The sequence below is a fragment of the Stegostoma tigrinum genome, chromosome 5 (genome assembly GCF_030684315.1).
Source record: "Stegostoma tigrinum isolate sSteTig4 chromosome 5, sSteTig4.hap1, whole genome shotgun sequence".
NCBI lineage: Eukaryota > Metazoa > Chordata > Chondrichthyes > Orectolobiformes > Stegostomatidae > Stegostoma > Stegostoma tigrinum.
In genome coordinates, this window is record NC_081358.1 from 130,554,406 (window position 1) to 130,571,790 (window position 17,385).

General features: G+C 44.2%; 1 protein-coding gene across 1 annotated transcript in view; it reads left to right on the top strand.

The window, feature by feature from the left end:
• sspo (SCO-spondin) overlaps positions 1 to 17,385 on the top strand; it is a 517,250-nt gene that overhangs the window by 455,646 nt on the left and 44,219 nt on the right. Inside the window, exons 98-100 of the mRNA XM_059646360.1 lie at positions 6,614 to 6,727; positions 12,258 to 12,396; positions 15,161 to 15,360. Coding sequence (XP_059502343.1) covers positions 6,614 to 6,727; positions 12,258 to 12,396; positions 15,161 to 15,360 — 453 coding nt within the window. The remainder of the gene's footprint in view (positions 1 to 6,613; positions 6,728 to 12,257; positions 12,397 to 15,160; positions 15,361 to 17,385) is intronic.

Genomic DNA, 17,385 nt, shown 5'->3' on the forward strand with positions numbered 1-17,385 from the left:
TTGCTGTCCTGTAATTTTCCTTGTTCTTTGTTCTTGTTCTTGGTTTGTACAGGAGCAGAGATGTGTTGTTGCAGTTATACAGGGCCTTGGTGAGACCACACCCGGAATACTGTGTGTAGTTTTGTTCTCCTTTTCTGAGGAGGAATGTTCTTGCTCTGAAGGGAATGCAGTGAAGGTTTAGCAGGCTGATTCCAGGGATGGCAGGTCTGATGTATGAGGAGAGATTGATTAGGATTAGGTTCGGATTGATTTCACTGAAGTCACTGTCCTGTGATAACTAAAGGTTTTATCAGTGTAAAAAGGATGTGACATTTTAGTCCGACAATGCATGTTAGGTGTGAGGCTTTGTTTAGAAACTGTTTGTGTTTTAGCTTGGACTCAGAATGGCTTTATTTCTATAGTAGAAATTTATAAAATGTCATATTGACCGACTTCCCAATGACTGTGACATGAACCCAAGATCCCAGTTGAGGCTGTCCTCATGGGTACTAAACTTGGCTATCAGCCTCTACTCAGCCACTCTGTGTTGTTATGAATCCTGAAGTCCACATTGAGGACGTTTACCCAAATATCTGAGGCTGTATGTCCTTGACTACTGAAGAGCTCCCCTACTGGGAGGGAACAGACCTGCCTGGCAATTGTGGCACGGTGTCTGTCCATCCGTTGTCATAGCATCTGCATGGCTTTGCCAATGTACCATGCCCTGGGGCATCCTTGCCTGCAGCATATGAGATGGAGAACCCTGGCTGAGTCACTTGAGTATCTGCCATGTACGTGGTGGGTGGTGTTCCCATGTGTGATGGTAATGCCCAGGTCAATGCTCTGACATGTCTTGCAGAAGTTACCATGACAGCTTTGTATAATAATCATAGAATCGCTATCATGTAGAAATGGGTTGTGCTGAGGCTGGGTAGTTTGCTGAGAATGATGGTCTGTTTAAGGTTTGGTGATTGTTTGAAGGCGAGAATTGGAGGCATGTTGAAGATCTTGGCATGGTACTCATCATCATCATTGGTAATGGGTTGAAGACTGCAAAGAGCATGGTGTAGTTTTTCCACCATGGAAGTGGTCATGGGTTCTGGAAGGAGCTGTCTGAGGATCTTTGGTGAATTTCTGCGGTGCATCATGTAGATAAGTACACACTGCTGTTACTGAGCGTCAGTGGTGGAAGGAATGGATGCTTCTGGATGTGATGCCAATTGACATAGATGGTTTGGAGCTGGGGACTAAGTGTGGTGTGGCAAACTTTGCAGATGACACTAAGATGAGTCCTCGAGCAAAGTGTGCAGAAGACACTGAAAGTCTGCAGAGGGATATAGATAGTCTGAGTGAGTGGGCAAAGGTCTGGCAGATGGAGTACAATATTGATAAGTGTGAGGTCATCCACTTTGGTAGGAATAACAGCAAAATGGACTTTGTTTTAAATGGTAAAACATTGCAGCACATTGCTGTACAAAGCGGCCTGTGTGTCCTTGTGCATGAATCACTAAAAGTAGGATTGTGGGATGCAGCAGGTTAAAAAGCCAAATAGAACTTTGTCTGCCATTGCTCGAGGGATGGAGTTTAAAAACAGGGAGACTGTGCTGCAGCTGTATAGGGTCCTGGTGAGGCCAAACCTGGAGTACTGTTTGCAGTTTTGGTCTCCTTCCATGGGAAGGGATATACTAGCTTTGGAGGGGGTGCAGAGGAGATTCACTCAGTTGACTTGAGAGTTGGGAGAGTTGGATTTTGAGGAGCGATTGAGTAGACTGGGATTATACTAATTGGAATTCAGAAGAATGAGGGGCGATCTTATAGAAACATATGAGATTATGAAGGGAATAGATAAGGTGGAGGTAGGGAGGTTGTTTCCGCTAGCTGGTAAAACCAGGACTAGGGGGCATCGCCTCAAAATAAAGGAAGCAGATGTAGGACTGAGGTCAGGAGGAACTTCTTCACCCAAAGGGTTGTGAATCTGTGGAATTCCCTGCCCAGTGAAGTGGTTGAAGCTACCGCGCTGAATGTTTTTAAGGAAAGGCTAAATAAATTTTTGAACAGTAAAGAAATTAAGGGTTATGGTGAGTAGGCCGGTAAGTGGAGCTGAGTCCCAAAATGATCAGCCATGATCTTATTAAATGTTGGGGCAGGCTTGAGGGCCTCCTCCTGCTCCTAGTTCTTATTTTCTTATGTTCTATGAAGCGGGGGCTGCTCTATCCTGGATGGTGTCAAACTTCTTGAGTGTTGTTGGGGCTGCACGCATCCAAGCAAGTGGGGAGTATTCCATCACACTCCTGACTTGTGCCTTGGAGATGGTGGACAGGCTTTGGCGAGTCAGGAGGTGAGTTACTCGCTGAGGTATTCCCAGCTTCTGAAAAAAAAACCTGAAAGAACTGCAGATGCTGTAAATCAGGAACATTCTAAGGAAAGGTCACTGGACCCAAACATTAACTCTGATTTTTTCTGCACAGATGCTTCCAGACCAGCTGAGCTTTTCCAGCAATTTCTGTCTTTGTTCCTAGCTTTTGACCAGCTCTTGTAGCCACTTGTTAATGTGGCGAGTACAGTTCTGTTTTTGGATCTTGATAGTGAGGATTCAGTGACAGTAAAACTATCAAATTTCAAGGGACAGTGGTTAGATTGTCTGCTATTGGTGATGGTCATAGCCTGCTGTTTATGTTGTGCAATTGTTACTTGCTACTTGTCAGCCCAAACCTGGATATTGTCCTGATCCTGTTAGATGTGAACATGGACTGCTTCATTATCTGAGGAGTCACAAATGGTGCTGAACATTGTGTAATCATCAGCGAACATCCCCACTTCTGACCTTATGATGGAGGGAGGGTCATTGATGAAGCAGCTGAAGATGGTTGGGCCTAGGACACTACCCTGAGGAACTCCTGCACAGATGTCCTGGAGCTGAGATGATTGACCTCCAACAAACATGACCATCTTCCTGTGTGTCAGGTTTGGCTCCAAACACCGGAGAGTTTATTCCTTAATATCCAGTGATTCCAGTTTTGCCAGGGCTCCTTTATGCCACAATCAGTCAAATACAGCCTCGATACTGAGGGCTGACACTTTCACATCATCTCTGGAATTCAGCTCTCTTGTCCATGTTTGAACCAAGGCTGTAATGAGGTCAGGAGCTGAGTGGCCCTGGCGGAATCCAAATTGGGCATCACTGAGCAGGTTATTGCTGAGCAGGTGCTGCTTGATAGCACTGTTACTGACACCTTCCATCACTTTCCTGATGATTGATGGTAGACTTCAAGTGGCTGGTTAGGATTTTTCTTGTTTTCTGTGTACAGGACACACCTGGGCAATTTTCCACATTGTCGGGCAGATGAAGGGGAGATTTACCAGGATGTTGCCTGGTCTGGAGTGCAGGCCCTATGAAGAAAGGCTAAGGGACTTGGGTTTGTTCTCATTGGAGAGAAGAAGGCTAAGAGGGGTTTTAATAGAGACATTCAAGATGATCAGAGGATTAGATAGGGTGGACAATGAAAGCCTTTTTCCGAGGGCATAGCTACAAATTGAGGGATGATAGATTTAAGACAGCTGTCAGAGGCAGGTTCTTTACTCAGAGAGTGGTAAGGGCGTGGAACACCCTGCCTGCCAATGTAGTTAACTCAGCCACATTAGGGGCATTTAAACAGTCCTTGGATAAGCATATGGATGATGATGGGATCGTGTAGGGGGTGGGGCTTAGATTAGTTCACAGGTCGGCGCAACATCGAGGGCCGAAGAGCCTGTTCTGTGCTGTATTGTTCTATGTTCTATGTTCTATGTTCTATACCAGTGTTGTAACTGTACTGGACTGCTTGGCTAGGGGAGTGACAGGTTCTGGGGCACAAGTCTTCGGCAGTATTGCCAGAATATTGTCAGGGCCTGGAGCTTTTGCAGTATCTAGTGTCTCCAACCATTTCTAGATAACACATGCATTGAACTGAATTAGACATAGACAAAGAACAGTACAGCACAGGAACAGGCCCATTGCTCTAACATATGTTAACCATGATGCCAAAGTAATCTAACAAAGGCTGGTCTCTTTTGATTCCATGCCTTTGTCTAAATGGCTCAATATTGCTATTATCTCTGCCCCTACCACCTGCACTGGCAGCTACCTCCCCCTGTGTCAAACATTACCTCGCATGTCTCCTTTTGGCTTTCTCCCTCTCACCTTAAATCCACGTACTCTGGTATTTGACAAAAAAAGAATTTTCCATGTCTGTCATAATTTATGCACTTCTAACAAGTCACCCATTAGCTTCTGCTGCTCTAGCAAAAATAATCCAAGTTTGTGCAACCTCTCCTTTTCGCCAATGCACTCCAACCCAGGCAACATCCTGGTAAACCTCTTTTGCACCTATTCCAAATCCTGCACAGCCTTCCTACATGTGTTGACCAGAACCACACATGATACTCCAAATGTTTCCGGACCAAAGTCTTATACAGCTGCAACATGACTTGCCAACTTTTATACTCAATGTCCCAACTGATAAAAGCAAGCATGCTTTTTCAGCTTCTGATGCCACTTTCAGGGATCTATGGACTTGCACCCCAAAATCCTTCTGTATCATTTCTCCTCAGTATCCTGCCATTTACTGCATCCTTGCATTTGAGCTCCCAAAATGCATCACTTCACACTTGTCCACATTAAACTCCATCTGCCATATCTGCACAAAGCTAGCGAGTTTTGAAAAGATTTGTAGCTCAGGTTGAGGTTCTGGATGTTGGACGCCACCAACCCAAGGAAACCTAAACAGATAAATAGAAAGCGGGACATGACACCAGCGCTTCGTCGGAGGCTCACTGATGATGTTACTTAGAATGGTGACGAAACGTCTGAAAAAAACTAACCTTCCAGCTCAGTGAGCAAATTCACATCCAGCTCCACAAAACTTTCCAATTGATTTATATCCTGCGGTATCCTTTGACAGATGACCTCTCTATCCACAACTCCACCCATTTTTGAGTTGTCTGCAAACTTAATAATCAGACTACCTATATTTCCATCTAAATCATTTATTTATATTACAAATAACAGAGGTCCCAGCACCCAGATCCTTGTGATCAGAAACAGATTGCAGGTCAGAGTCCTCCAGTCAGAAAAAACACCTCTCCGCAACTACTCTCTGTCTGCTATGACCAAGCCAATTTTGTAGCCAACTTACCAATTCACCTTGGATTCCATGTGACTTAATATTCTGGACCAGCCTACAATGAGAAAATGTGTTTATTGCTTGTCAGTTGTCAAAAGAATTGACTGATGGCTGGCATTAATGAAACTGGGGACCACTGGAGGAGGAGGAGATAGATCATCCACTTGGCAATTTTGGGTAAAGATTTCCACAAATACTTCAGCCTTACCATTTGTGCTGTTCCATTGTGATCTTCTATCATTAAGGATGGGGATATTTGTGGAGAGTTCTCCTCCAGTGAGTTGTTTAATTGTTCCGCACCATTCACAACTGGATGTGGTAGGACTGCAGAGTTTGGATATGATCCAGAGGTTGTGGGATCGCTTAGCTCTGTCACTTGCTACTCCTCCTGTTTTGGTAACTTCACCAGGTAGACTCCTCAGTTTCAAGTGTGCCTGCTGCTGCTCCTGGCGTGCCCTCGTGCGCTCTCCATTGAACCGGGGTTGAACCCCTGGCTTGATGGTAATGGTTGAGTGGGGAATACATGAGGTTAACAATTGCATGAAGCATAGTTCTGCTGCTGTTGATAGCCCACAGCATTTCATGGATAACAAGTGTTGAGTTGCTAGATCTATTTGATGCCTATCCTATTTAGCATTGTGATAGTGCCAATCAAAATGATGGAAGTTATTCTCTGTTTTGACTTTTTTCCCAATCAGCAGTCCCCTGAAGATGCAGCTATCCCTCCCCGATCAGTATGACCCCTTCAATGTATCAACCCACTGCCCCCTCTTGCTGCTGGTCCACACTCCTGGCTGTTAGTATATTCTCTTACTTCCTTCCCTCTCTGTCTCAGTGTTGAAACTGAAATGCTAAATGGAAATAATTCAGTGTTCATTTTTTGGCTCCTGGATGATCTTTGAATAAATAGACAATGTATCTGTATATGACCCATGTACTTGCCCTGGGAGTGTTTGATGTGGACAGGATAGGGACAACTTTACTTTGTCCCTATCACTGTGTGTCCCTGTCCTGGGAGGGTTTATGGAGACAGCATAGAGGAAGCATCAATCTGTATCTAAACTTGTGCTGTCCCTGTCCTGGGTGGGCTTAATGGGGACAGGGTAGAGAAAGCTTTACTTTGTAGTCAATATTTCAGTTATTACACTTGAGATGAGATATCAACCTGCTAGCTGACAGTTTTTGGAGTAAATACATTCTGGGTTTGAACACTGGGATTCCTGATTCAAAGCGAGCAATAAAAGCAAAATACTGCAGATGATGGAGATCTGAAATAAAAGCAGAAGCTGTTGGAGAAACTCAGCTGGTCTGGATGCTTCTGAAAAGAGAGAAACAGGGTAAATGTATGACTTTTCTTCTGCACTGTAGCTGATTCTCCTCCAGGATGGGTCCAGCTGCTAGTTGCCTGATGAGACGACAACTAAAAGACCCATGAAAGCCTCGGTGTATTCACCAACCATTGTAATTTTCAGGAGAGCTCTGTGAAGACCGAGGGAAAGAGTTTGTGTCGTGTGCAAATCGTTGTCCAAGGACCTGTACTGACCTGTGGAACCACGTGCAGTGTCTCCAGGGAAGATGCAAGCCCGGTATGTGGATAAGTAATCTCTCAGTCTGGAAGCCAGATTGATAGATCATGCTGTTACTTGTTTTAATTTTAACAAAGTGGTATCTCACTGAAACAGAAACACACAATGCTGCAAAGTTTGCTTCAACAACAAAACAGAAAGTTATCACAAAAGAACTGAGGATAGAATAGAATAATCCAGACTATCTACTTATAGCACTAATTCAAAGATAGTTAAAAATACAAAAAAAGCCACAAAAAATTAGCCCACTAATTTCAAAGCAATTCTTTGTAAATTGAAATCAAACAAAATAAATTTTTGGCATTTTGCCAATATGTCTTTTGTACTGCATCCAAACTACTCAAATACCAAAACAGAATCTCCATCATGGATTAGGAACTGGCTTCCTGTAAGAAGGCAACCAGTGGTGGTTAATGGAAAATATTCAGCCTGGAGTCAGGTCACTAGTGATGTGCCTCAAGGATCTGTTTTGGGACCACTGCTGTTTGTCATTTTTATAAATGACGTGGACGCAGGCATAGGTGGGTGGGTTAGTAAGTTTGCAGATGACACTAAAGTCGGTGGAATGGTGGACAGTGTGGAAGAATGTTGCAGGTTGCAGGGAGACTTGGATAAACTGCAGAATTGGGCTGAAAGGTGGCAAATGGAGTTTAATACGGATAAATGTGAGGTGATTCACTTTGGGAAAAATAATAGGAAGGCAGAATACTGGGTCAATGGAAAGATTCTTGGTAGAACATAGAGAACATAGAACATAGAACAGTACAGCACAGAACAGGCCCTTCAGCCCACAATGTTGTGCCGACCATTGATCCTCATGTATGCACCCTCAAATTTCTGTGACCATATGCATGTCCAGTAGTCTCTTAAATGACCCCAATGACCTTGCTTCCACAACTGCTGCTGGCAACGCATTCCATGCTCTCACAACTCTCTGTGTAAAGAACCCGCCTCTGACATCCCCTCTATATTTTCCTCCAACCAGCTTAAAACTATGACCCCTCGTGTTAGCCATTTCTGCCCTGGGACATAGTCTCTGGCTATCAACTCTATCTATGCCTCTCATTATCTTGTATACCTCAATTAGGCCCCCTCTCCTCCTCCTTTTCTCCAATGAAAAGAGTCCGAGCTCAGTCAGCCTCTCTTCATAAGATAAGCCCTCCAGTCCAGGCAGCATCCTGGTAAACCTCCTCTGAACCCTCTCCAAAGCATCCACATCTTTCCTATAATAGGGCGACCAGAACTGGACACAGTATTCCAAGTGCGGTCTAACCAAAGTTTTATAGAGCTGCAACAAGATCTCACGACTCTTAAACTCAATCCCCCTGTTAATGAAAGCCAAAACACCATATGCTTTCTTAACAACCCTGTCCACTTGGGTGGCCATTTTAAGGGATCTATGTATCTGCACACCAAGATCCATCTGTTCCTCCACACTGCCAAGAATCCTATCCTTAATCCTGTACTCAGCTTTCAAATTCGACTTTCCAAAATGGATCACCTCGCATTTATCCAGGTTGAACTCCATCTGCCACCTCTCAGCCCATCTCTGCATCCTGTCAATGTCCCGCTGCAGCCTACAACAGCTCTCTATACTGTCAACAACACCTCCAACCTTTGTGTCATCTGCAAACTTGCTGACCCATCCTTCAATCCCCTCATCCAAGTCATTAATAAAAATTACAAACAGTAGAGGCCCAAGGATGGAGCCCTGTGGAACACCACTCACCACTGACTTCCAGGCAGAATATTTTCCTTCTACTACCACTCACTGCCTTCTGTTGGCCAGCCAATTCTGTATCCAGACAGCTAAGTTCCCCTGTATCCCATTCCTCCTGACCTTCTGAATGAGCCTACCATGGGGAACCTTATCAAATACCTTACTGAAGTCCATATACACTACATCCACAGCTTGACCCTCATCAACTTTTCTAGTCACCTCCTCAAAGAACTCGATAAGGTTTGTGAGGCATGACCCCTCACAAAGCCATGTTGACTGCATTTAATCAAGCCATGCTCTTCCAGATGGCCATAAATCCTATCCCTCAGAATCCGTTCTAACACCTTGCAGACGACAGACGTGAGACTTACTGGTCTGTAATTGCTGGAGATTTCCCTATTTCCTTTCTTGAAGAGAGGAATTACATTTGCCTCTCTCCAGTCCTCAGGTACGACTCCAGTGGAGAGCGAGGATGCAAAGATCCTCGCAAGTAGCGAAGCAATTGCATTTCTCGCTTCCCAAAGCAGCCAAGGACAAATCTGGTCCAGGCCTGGCGACTTGTCAACCTTAATGTTTGACAAAATTTTCAGCACATCAGCTTCCTCTATCCCTATCTATTCTAGCATGCACACCAGCTCTTCAAAGGTTTCATTCACTACAAAGTTCGTTTCTTTCGTAAAGACAGAAACAAAAAAACTCATTTAGGGCTTCCCCTACCTCCTCAGACTCCACACACAAGTTCCCTATGCTATCACTGATCGGCCCTACTCTTTCTTTGACCATTCTCTTATTCCTCACGTAAGTGTAAAATGCCTTTGGTAGTGTGGATGTGTAGAGGGATCTTGGTATCCATGTACATAGAGTCCTGAAAGTTGCTACCCAGGTTGATAGTGCTGTTAAGAAGGCTTACAGTGTGTTAGGTTTTATTGGTAGAGGGATTGAGTTCCAGAGCCGTGATGTCATGCTGCAACTGTACAAAACACTAGTGCGGCCTCATTTGGAATATTGCGTGCAGTTCAGGTCGCCCCATTACAGGAAGGATGTGGAAGCATTGGAAAAGGTGCAGAGGAGATTTACCAGGATGTTGCCTGGTCTGGAGTGCAGGCCCTATGAAGAAAGGCTGAGGGACTTGGATCTGTTCTCATTGGAGAGAAGGAGGCTAAGAGGGGATTTAATAGAGACATACAAGATGATCAGAGGATTAGATAGGGTGGACAGTGAGAGTCTTTTTCCGAGGAAGATGACTTCAGCTTGTACAAGGGGGCATAGCTACAAATCGAGGGGTGGTAGATTTAAGACAGATGCCAGAGGCAGGTTCTTTACTCAGAGAGTGGTAAGGGCATGGAACGCCCTGCCTGCTAATGTAGTTAACTCAGCCTTATTAGGGGCATTTAAACAGTCCTTGGATAAGCATATGGAAGATGATGGGATAGTGTAGGGGGAGGGGCTTAGATTAGTTCACCGGTTGGCACAACGTCGAGGGGCGAAGGGCCTGTTCTGCGCTGTATTGTTCTATGTTCTATCCATCATCTCGGAAAGTTTAAGTCACTTGTGACTCCAGCTTTTAGACTGTATCTACAGATGACAGCTTCACGAAGCTATCACACCTGAGCCTGAATATACTCAGCTTTAAGTAACCTCTTCAGAGTTTTGTCACAACATTTCTAGTCAGGGATGAACACTAACTCTACTTCTGTAGTAAACCTAGCTGACTATATCCCTACTTTTCTCAGGAGTACAGGTCTATATAGCCCTCCTGTTTCCAAGAACTCCACCAGACTGCTCCATATGCAAAGTTATAAAAGAACTGAAATCCAAAAGCTTTTCTCTCTCAGCTGTAGGCATTTCCTTCAGCTTTAGGAATAGTGTATTCCAATAATTTCTAACAAGACCCTATTATTTACCTGGCTGAGTGACAAGACAATCTAAAATAAACAAATGTCCATTTTTGGTGGAAAAATCCCATTCACCCAAAAACTGTTTTAAAATTTAAATCCCCGTAGCTACAGAAAAACTTTAATTATTAAGTTTAGGGGCATAGAAAACCCAAACTCTCAACAAACAATATAAAAGGATGGCTGTAAATCCCTTAGCATACTCACATTTTGCAAAATATCTGTATCATTCAACTTAACTGGTGCATGAAAGAGAGGAAAATAGTACACATCCAAAATGAGGGTCAGCGACTGACAGAAAGGGGTGGTGGGTAGGTAAACAAGAATAATCAAGACTAGCTGTTACCGGTGGCTCAGTGGTTAGCACTGCAGCCTCACAGCACCAGGGACCCAGGTTCGATTCCAGCCTCGGGCAACTGTCTGTGTGGAGTTTGCACATTCTCCCCGTGTCTGCGTGGGTTTCCTCCGGGTGTTCCGGTTTCCTCCCACAGTCCAAGGATTTGCAGGCTAGGTGGATTGGCCATGCTAAATTGCCCGTAGTGTTCAGGGGTCTGTGGGTTATAGGGGAATGGGTCTGAGTGGGATGCTCTGAGGGGCAGTGTGGACTTGTTGGGCCGAAGGGCCTGTTCCCACACTGTAAGGAATCTAGTCTAATCTAAAATAGGAGCAAGCTAGAGAACGAGGTCGAATGTTATTAAAAGGGGAAAAATAACAATCTTGTTGTAAAAGAAGATTCAGGAATGACTGACCACAATATGAAAGAATATTACTTTAAGTTTAAGAGTGAGGTCAATTTGAGGGAAGGGCCTTTAATCTGAATCAGGAAAATTATGAAGACATGAGACACAATGTGGCTGAGGTTAATTGGGAAATGCATTAAAAGGCCTGACTGAACATAGAAAGGATGTTACCAGGACTGGAGAGTTTGAGTTATAGGGAGAAGCTGGATAGGTTCTGATCTTTTTCACTGGTCCATAGGAGGCTGAGGGGTGACCTTACAGAAGTTTATAAAATCATAAGGGGCATGGATAGGGTGAATAGCCAAGGTCTTTTTCTCCAGGGTAGGGAAGTCCAAAACTAGTGGGCACAGGTTTAAGATGAGACGGGAAAAATCTAAAAGGGGCAAAGTTTTCACACAGAGGGTTCGTGTGTATATGGAACGAGCTGCCAGAGGAAATGGTAGAGATGGGTACAGTTACAACATTTATAAGACATTTGGACAGGTACATGGATAGGAAAGGTTTAGAGAGATAAGGGCTAAATGCAGCCAGGTGGGACAAATTCAGTTTTGGGAAACTTGGTCGGCATGGACCAGTTGGACCAAAGGATCTGTTTCCATGCGCTATGATTCTGAGACAATGGAGAGTTTTTAAAGAATTATTACATGATTTACAGCAATATCATATTCCTTCAGGATTATAAAACCTCAAAATGGTCTGTCAACCAGGACTGACAAAAGAAATGCATGTTCATAAAGGATTAAAAGAGGAAGTTTATAAAGTGGCTGGAAAAGGAATTAAATGTAATGGGAGGCAGTGGTGCACTGGTGACGTCACTAGGCTAGTAACCCAGAGCTCTACGCTAACGTTCTGGGAATGTGGTTCGATTCTCTCTGTGTCAGATGGTGAAATCCAAACTGAATAAAAATTATGAATAAAAGCCAATCTAATGGTGACCGTGTAACCAATGTTGATTATGATTGAACAAAACCATCTGTTTCATTAATGTCCTTCAGGGAAGGAAATCTATTTGTCTTGGTCAGTCTCCAGGCCCACAGCAACATGGTTGACTCTTAACTGCCGTCTGGGTAATTAGGGATGGGCAATAAATCTGATGGCGACGTTTAATGGGCGTTTTCGTCCTCCTCTTGGCTAAGAACCAATCTGTCAGACTGAACTTTGATGTTTCCCTCCAGGTTGTCGATGCCCCAGGGGTCAGTTGCTGCAGGATTCACAGTGTGTACCTGTGTCAGACTGTCGATGTGGATCACCTACCTCAAACCACACTGTGGAATATCAACCAGGAGACAGTATCTCAATTCCCTGTGGCAACTGGTATGACTGTCTTCAGTGTACATCTTCACATCTCAAATATGAAAACTTAAGAAAGCAAATGAGGCATTGGCCATTCAGCCCCTCTAGTCAACTCTATCAATTGTGACTGATCCTTTACCTTATCTACTACTTCCTACCAGCTCCATACATCTCTCAATGCCTAAAAACAAACCATCAAACTTTATCTTAAGTAGACAAAATGGCTGAGAATCTACAATCTTCTGGGAAATAGAATTCCAAAGTTTCAGGTAATTCAGAGGGAGAGAAGTTGAGATGGAATTGAAACATGAGTGAGTAAGTCTGAAAGGTACAGGAAACATTGGCCAGATTACAAAGAAGTACACTCAGCAAAACTAATGGGATATGTTTTAATCCAAGGAGCCTGAGGCATAAGACTAATGCACAGATCATAAAATACAGAAACATAATTTGGCCATTCAGTCCATCGAGTCTGCTGCACCATTCGATTATGCATCATATGTTTCTCAACCCTATTCTCCTGCTCTCTCCCCATGACCCTTGATCCTCTTACCAATTACAGAAAGGCTTGTGGGAGTATGATATCATATCTAAAATGTTAACTCTTTCTTTCGCTCTCCACAGACGCAGCAAGACCTGCTGAGTTTCTCCAGCAATTTCTGTTTTCATTTCAGATCTCCAGTATCCGTGTTTTATATTTGAGAGTATAATGAAAACATACTCCCATAAAAACAAAGAGTGGGATGGACAACCCTGGAGGTCAAGGGGCATAAAGATTAGAAATAGGAAAGTAAAGAGATGAGTATTGCAGTAATTGAAGACTCGATACAATAGAGTCCCTATAGGAGTGTAAATAGTGGATGGAGGGGGTGGCGAGTTTTGAGAAGATTTGTAGCTCAGGTTGAGGTTCTGGATGTGAGTTTGCTCGCTGAGCTGGAAGGTTAGTTTTCAGACATTTCGTCACCATTCTAGGTAACATCATCAGTGAGCCTCTGGTGAAGCGCTGGTGTTATGTCCCGCTTTCTATTTATCTGGTTAGGTTTCCTTGGGTTGGTGATGTCATTTCCTGCATTGGTGATGTCATTTCCTGTTCTTTTTCTCAGCGGATGGTAGATTGGCTCCAAATCAATGTGTTTGTTGATGGAATTCCCGTTGGAATGCCATGCTTCTAGGAATTCTCGTGCGTGTCTCTGTTTGGCTTGTCCTAGGATGGATGTGTTGTCCCAATCAAAGTGGTGTCCTTCCTCATCTGTATGTAAGGATACGAGTGATAGTGGATCATGTCGTTTTGTGGCTAGTTGATGTTCATGTATCCTGGTGGCTAGCTTTCTGCCAGTTTGTCCAATGTAATGTTTGTCACAGTTCTTGCAGGGTATTTTGTAGATGACGTTCGTTTTGCTTGTTGTCTGTGTAGGGTCTTTTAAGTTCATTAGCTGCTGTTTTAGTGTGTTGGTGGGTTTGTGGGCTACCCTGATGCAAAGAGGTCCGAGTAGTCTGGCAGTCATTTCGGAAATGTCTTTGATGTAGGGGAGAGTGGTTATGGTTTCTGGGCGTGTTTTGTCTGTTTGTTTGGGTTTGTTGCTGAGGAATCGGCGGACTGTGTTCATAGGGTACCCATTCTTTTTGAATACGCTGTATCGGTGATTTTCCTCTGCTACGCGTAGTTCCTCTGTGCTGCAGTGTGTGGTGGCTCATTGGAATAATGTTCTAATGCAGCTTCGTTTGTGGGTGTTGGGATGGTTGCTCCTGTAGTTCAGTATTTGGTCCGTATGTGTTGTTTTCCTGTAGACGCTGGTTTGAAGTTCCCCACTGGCTGTTCGCTCTACTGTGACGTCTAGGAATGGCAGTTTGCTGTTGTTTTCCTCCTCATTTGTGAATGTTTTGCCAGTAAAGGGTATTATTGATGGTCTTGAAGGTTTCCTCTAATTTGTGGTTGGTGACAGACAAAGGAAATTAGGAAGGTAAAGGGACCGCATGGAAAGGTTTGTGGGTAAAGTGAAGGAAAACCCAAGGAGTTTTAAACATACAAACAGCCAAAGAATAACTAGGGAAGGACTAGGCACCATGAGGGAGCGAATCTATGTGTAGGTCTGAAGACATGGGCCCAGTCCTCAATAATACCTTGCATCAGTCTTCACAGAGGTTGTAGGTACAGGCATGAGGGTGTGGGACTGTAGAATATTAGAAGAAATTAATATATAGAGAGAGGAGGCACTAGAGGGTTTTGTAATTGGTAAGAAAATGGATAAACCTACAGGCCCAGATAAGATGTATTCCAGATTGTTGAGGCAGTCTTGGGAGGAAACATCAGGGCCCTGACATTAATTTTCAATCCTTTGATGGCCAAAGGTGAGGACTGGAGGTTTGCTAACACTGTCTCATTACGTAAAAATGGAGGAATAGATAGATCCCATTTAAAACGGAAATGTAAATGAATTTCTCCCCCCAGTGGGGAGTGAATGTCTGGAATTCTCCATCCACTGGGGTTTGTGGAGAGTATGTCACTGACAGTATTTAAAGAGGAGATAAGTAGAGTTTTGAAGTATGGGAGATTTCATGACTGTCAAGAGTTGAAACTAAAGAGGAATTGAAGCCTGGGGCAGATCAGCTACTATCTTCCAGAATAGTGGGGCAGGCTCGAGGGGCAGAAAGGCCTACTCCTGCTTCCACTTCTTATGTTTGTAGAAACCAATCTTTGTGCAGCTATCCTGTTCCAGCTCTGTGCAAATGTAATTGTTGGGTTCAACCCTTTTTTGTTGTAAAGAATGTTTTTATTGTTTTGCAGTACGTGTGTCAATGGGACATTTGACTGTAGTGAATCACAATGTTTAGAGCTGAGCAGCTGGTCCATGTGGAGCGAGTGTTCCGCCAGCTGTGGGCCTGGACTGCGGAGCCGCATTCGGAGTTGTGGAGAGTCAGGAGGAAGCCTACCCTGCCAAGGAGAGATGAAGCAGACAGAGGAATGCAACCAGATGCCCTGTTCAGGTGGGTATGACAGGCGATCAAAGTAAGGAGACCTGTGATACAGTAAATGCGGAGAAACAGTCACAAAAAAACACCTGGAGATTTGAAATACAGTAGAGAGGGATTCCTGGAGTGTGTGCAAGATAGTTTTCTGAACTAATACAGTTACAAATTAACTGGAGACAGCCCATTCTAGAGGGGTACTGTGTAATGAGAAAGGAATAATTGGCCATCTAGTGTGTGAGGCCTCTTGTGATGAGTGACCATAACATGCTAGAATTCCTCATCAAGATGGAGAGAGATGTTGTTGATTCTGAGACTAAACCTAAGTTGAGGAACAAAAGCACAAAAAACAAAGAAAATTACCGGAACAGGCCCTTCGGCCCTCCAAGCCTGCGCCGATCGAGATCCACTGTCTAACCTGTCATCTATTTTCTAAGGGTCTGTGTCCATTTGTTCCCTGTCCATCCATGTACTTGTCCAGATATATCTTAAAAGACGTTAACGTGTCTGCATCTACCACCTCCGCTGGCAACACGTTCCAGGCACCCACCACCCTCTGTGTAAAGAACTTTCCACGCATATCTTCCTTAAACTTTCCTCCTCTCACTTTGAACTTATTGTAATCTAGTAACTGCGTCCCCCACTCTGGGAAAAAGCTTCTTGTTACCCACCCTGTCTATACCCCTCATGATTTTGTAGACCTCAATCAGGTCCCCCCTCAATCTCCGTCTTTCTAATGCAAATAATCCTAACCTGCTCAAACTCTCTTCATAGCTAGCACCCTCCATACCAGGCAGCATCCTGGTGAACCTCCTCTGCACCCTCTCCAAAGCATCCACATCCTTTTGGTAATGTGGTGACCAGAACTGTACACAGTACTCTAAATGAGGCCGAACCAAAATCTTATACAACTGTAACATGACCTGCCAACTCTTGTACTCAATACCCTGTCCAATGAAGGAAAGCATGCCGTATGCCCTCTTGACCACCCTATTGATCTGCATTGCCACCTTCAGGGAACAATGGACCTGAACACCCAGATCTCTCTGTTCATCAGTTTTCCCTAGGACTTTTCCATTTACTGTATAGTTCGCCCTTGAATTAGATCTTCCAAAATGCATCACCTCACATTTGCCCGGATTGAACTCCATCTGCCATTTATCTGCCCAACTCTCCAGTCTATCTATATTCTGCTGTAATCTCTGAAAGTCCCCTTCACTATCAGCTACTCCACCAATCTTAGTGTCATCTGCAAACTTGCTGATCAGACCACCTACACCTTCCTCCAGATCATTTACGTAGATCACAAACAACAGTGGTCCCAGCACAGATCCCTGTGGAACACCACTGGTCTCAGGTCTCCAATTTGAGAAACTCCCTTCTACTACTACCCTCTGTCTCCTGTTGCCCAGCCAGTTTTTTATCCATCTAGCTAGCACACCCTGGACCCCATTGGACTTCACTTTCTCCATCAGCCTGCCATGGGGAACCTTATCAAACGCCTTACTGAAGTTGCAATGGTGTGATGCACGAATTCGCTGTGCTAGATTGAGGAGTGTTACTTAAAGAAATCCTGGTGGGCAGATAATGGCAAACATGTAAAGAGTGCATTGATGAACTGTAACAATCGTTCCTTCCTGCCTGGTAGAAAAATAAAACAGGAAAGGTAGCCTGATGATGGTTAAGGAGGGAATAACATTAGATAGTGTGAGGGACAGTATGAGATCCATGGAAGGGGAATATAAATTAGTTCTAAAAAGATGTAAGACAAGAAAGTGTGGGGCTGGATGAACACATCAGGCCAAGCAGCATCTTAGGAGCACAAAAGCTGACGTTTCGGGCCTAGACACTTCATCAGAGAGGGGGATGGCCCGAAACATCAGCTTTTGTGCTCCTAAGATGCTGCTTGGCCTGCCGTATTCATCCAGCCCCACACTTTGTTATCTCGGATTCTCCAGCGTCTGCAGTTCCCATTATCCCTAAAAAAGATTGGGAATAGTTTAGATGGCAGCAGAGGGCAAAGAGATTGATTGGGGGGGTCGG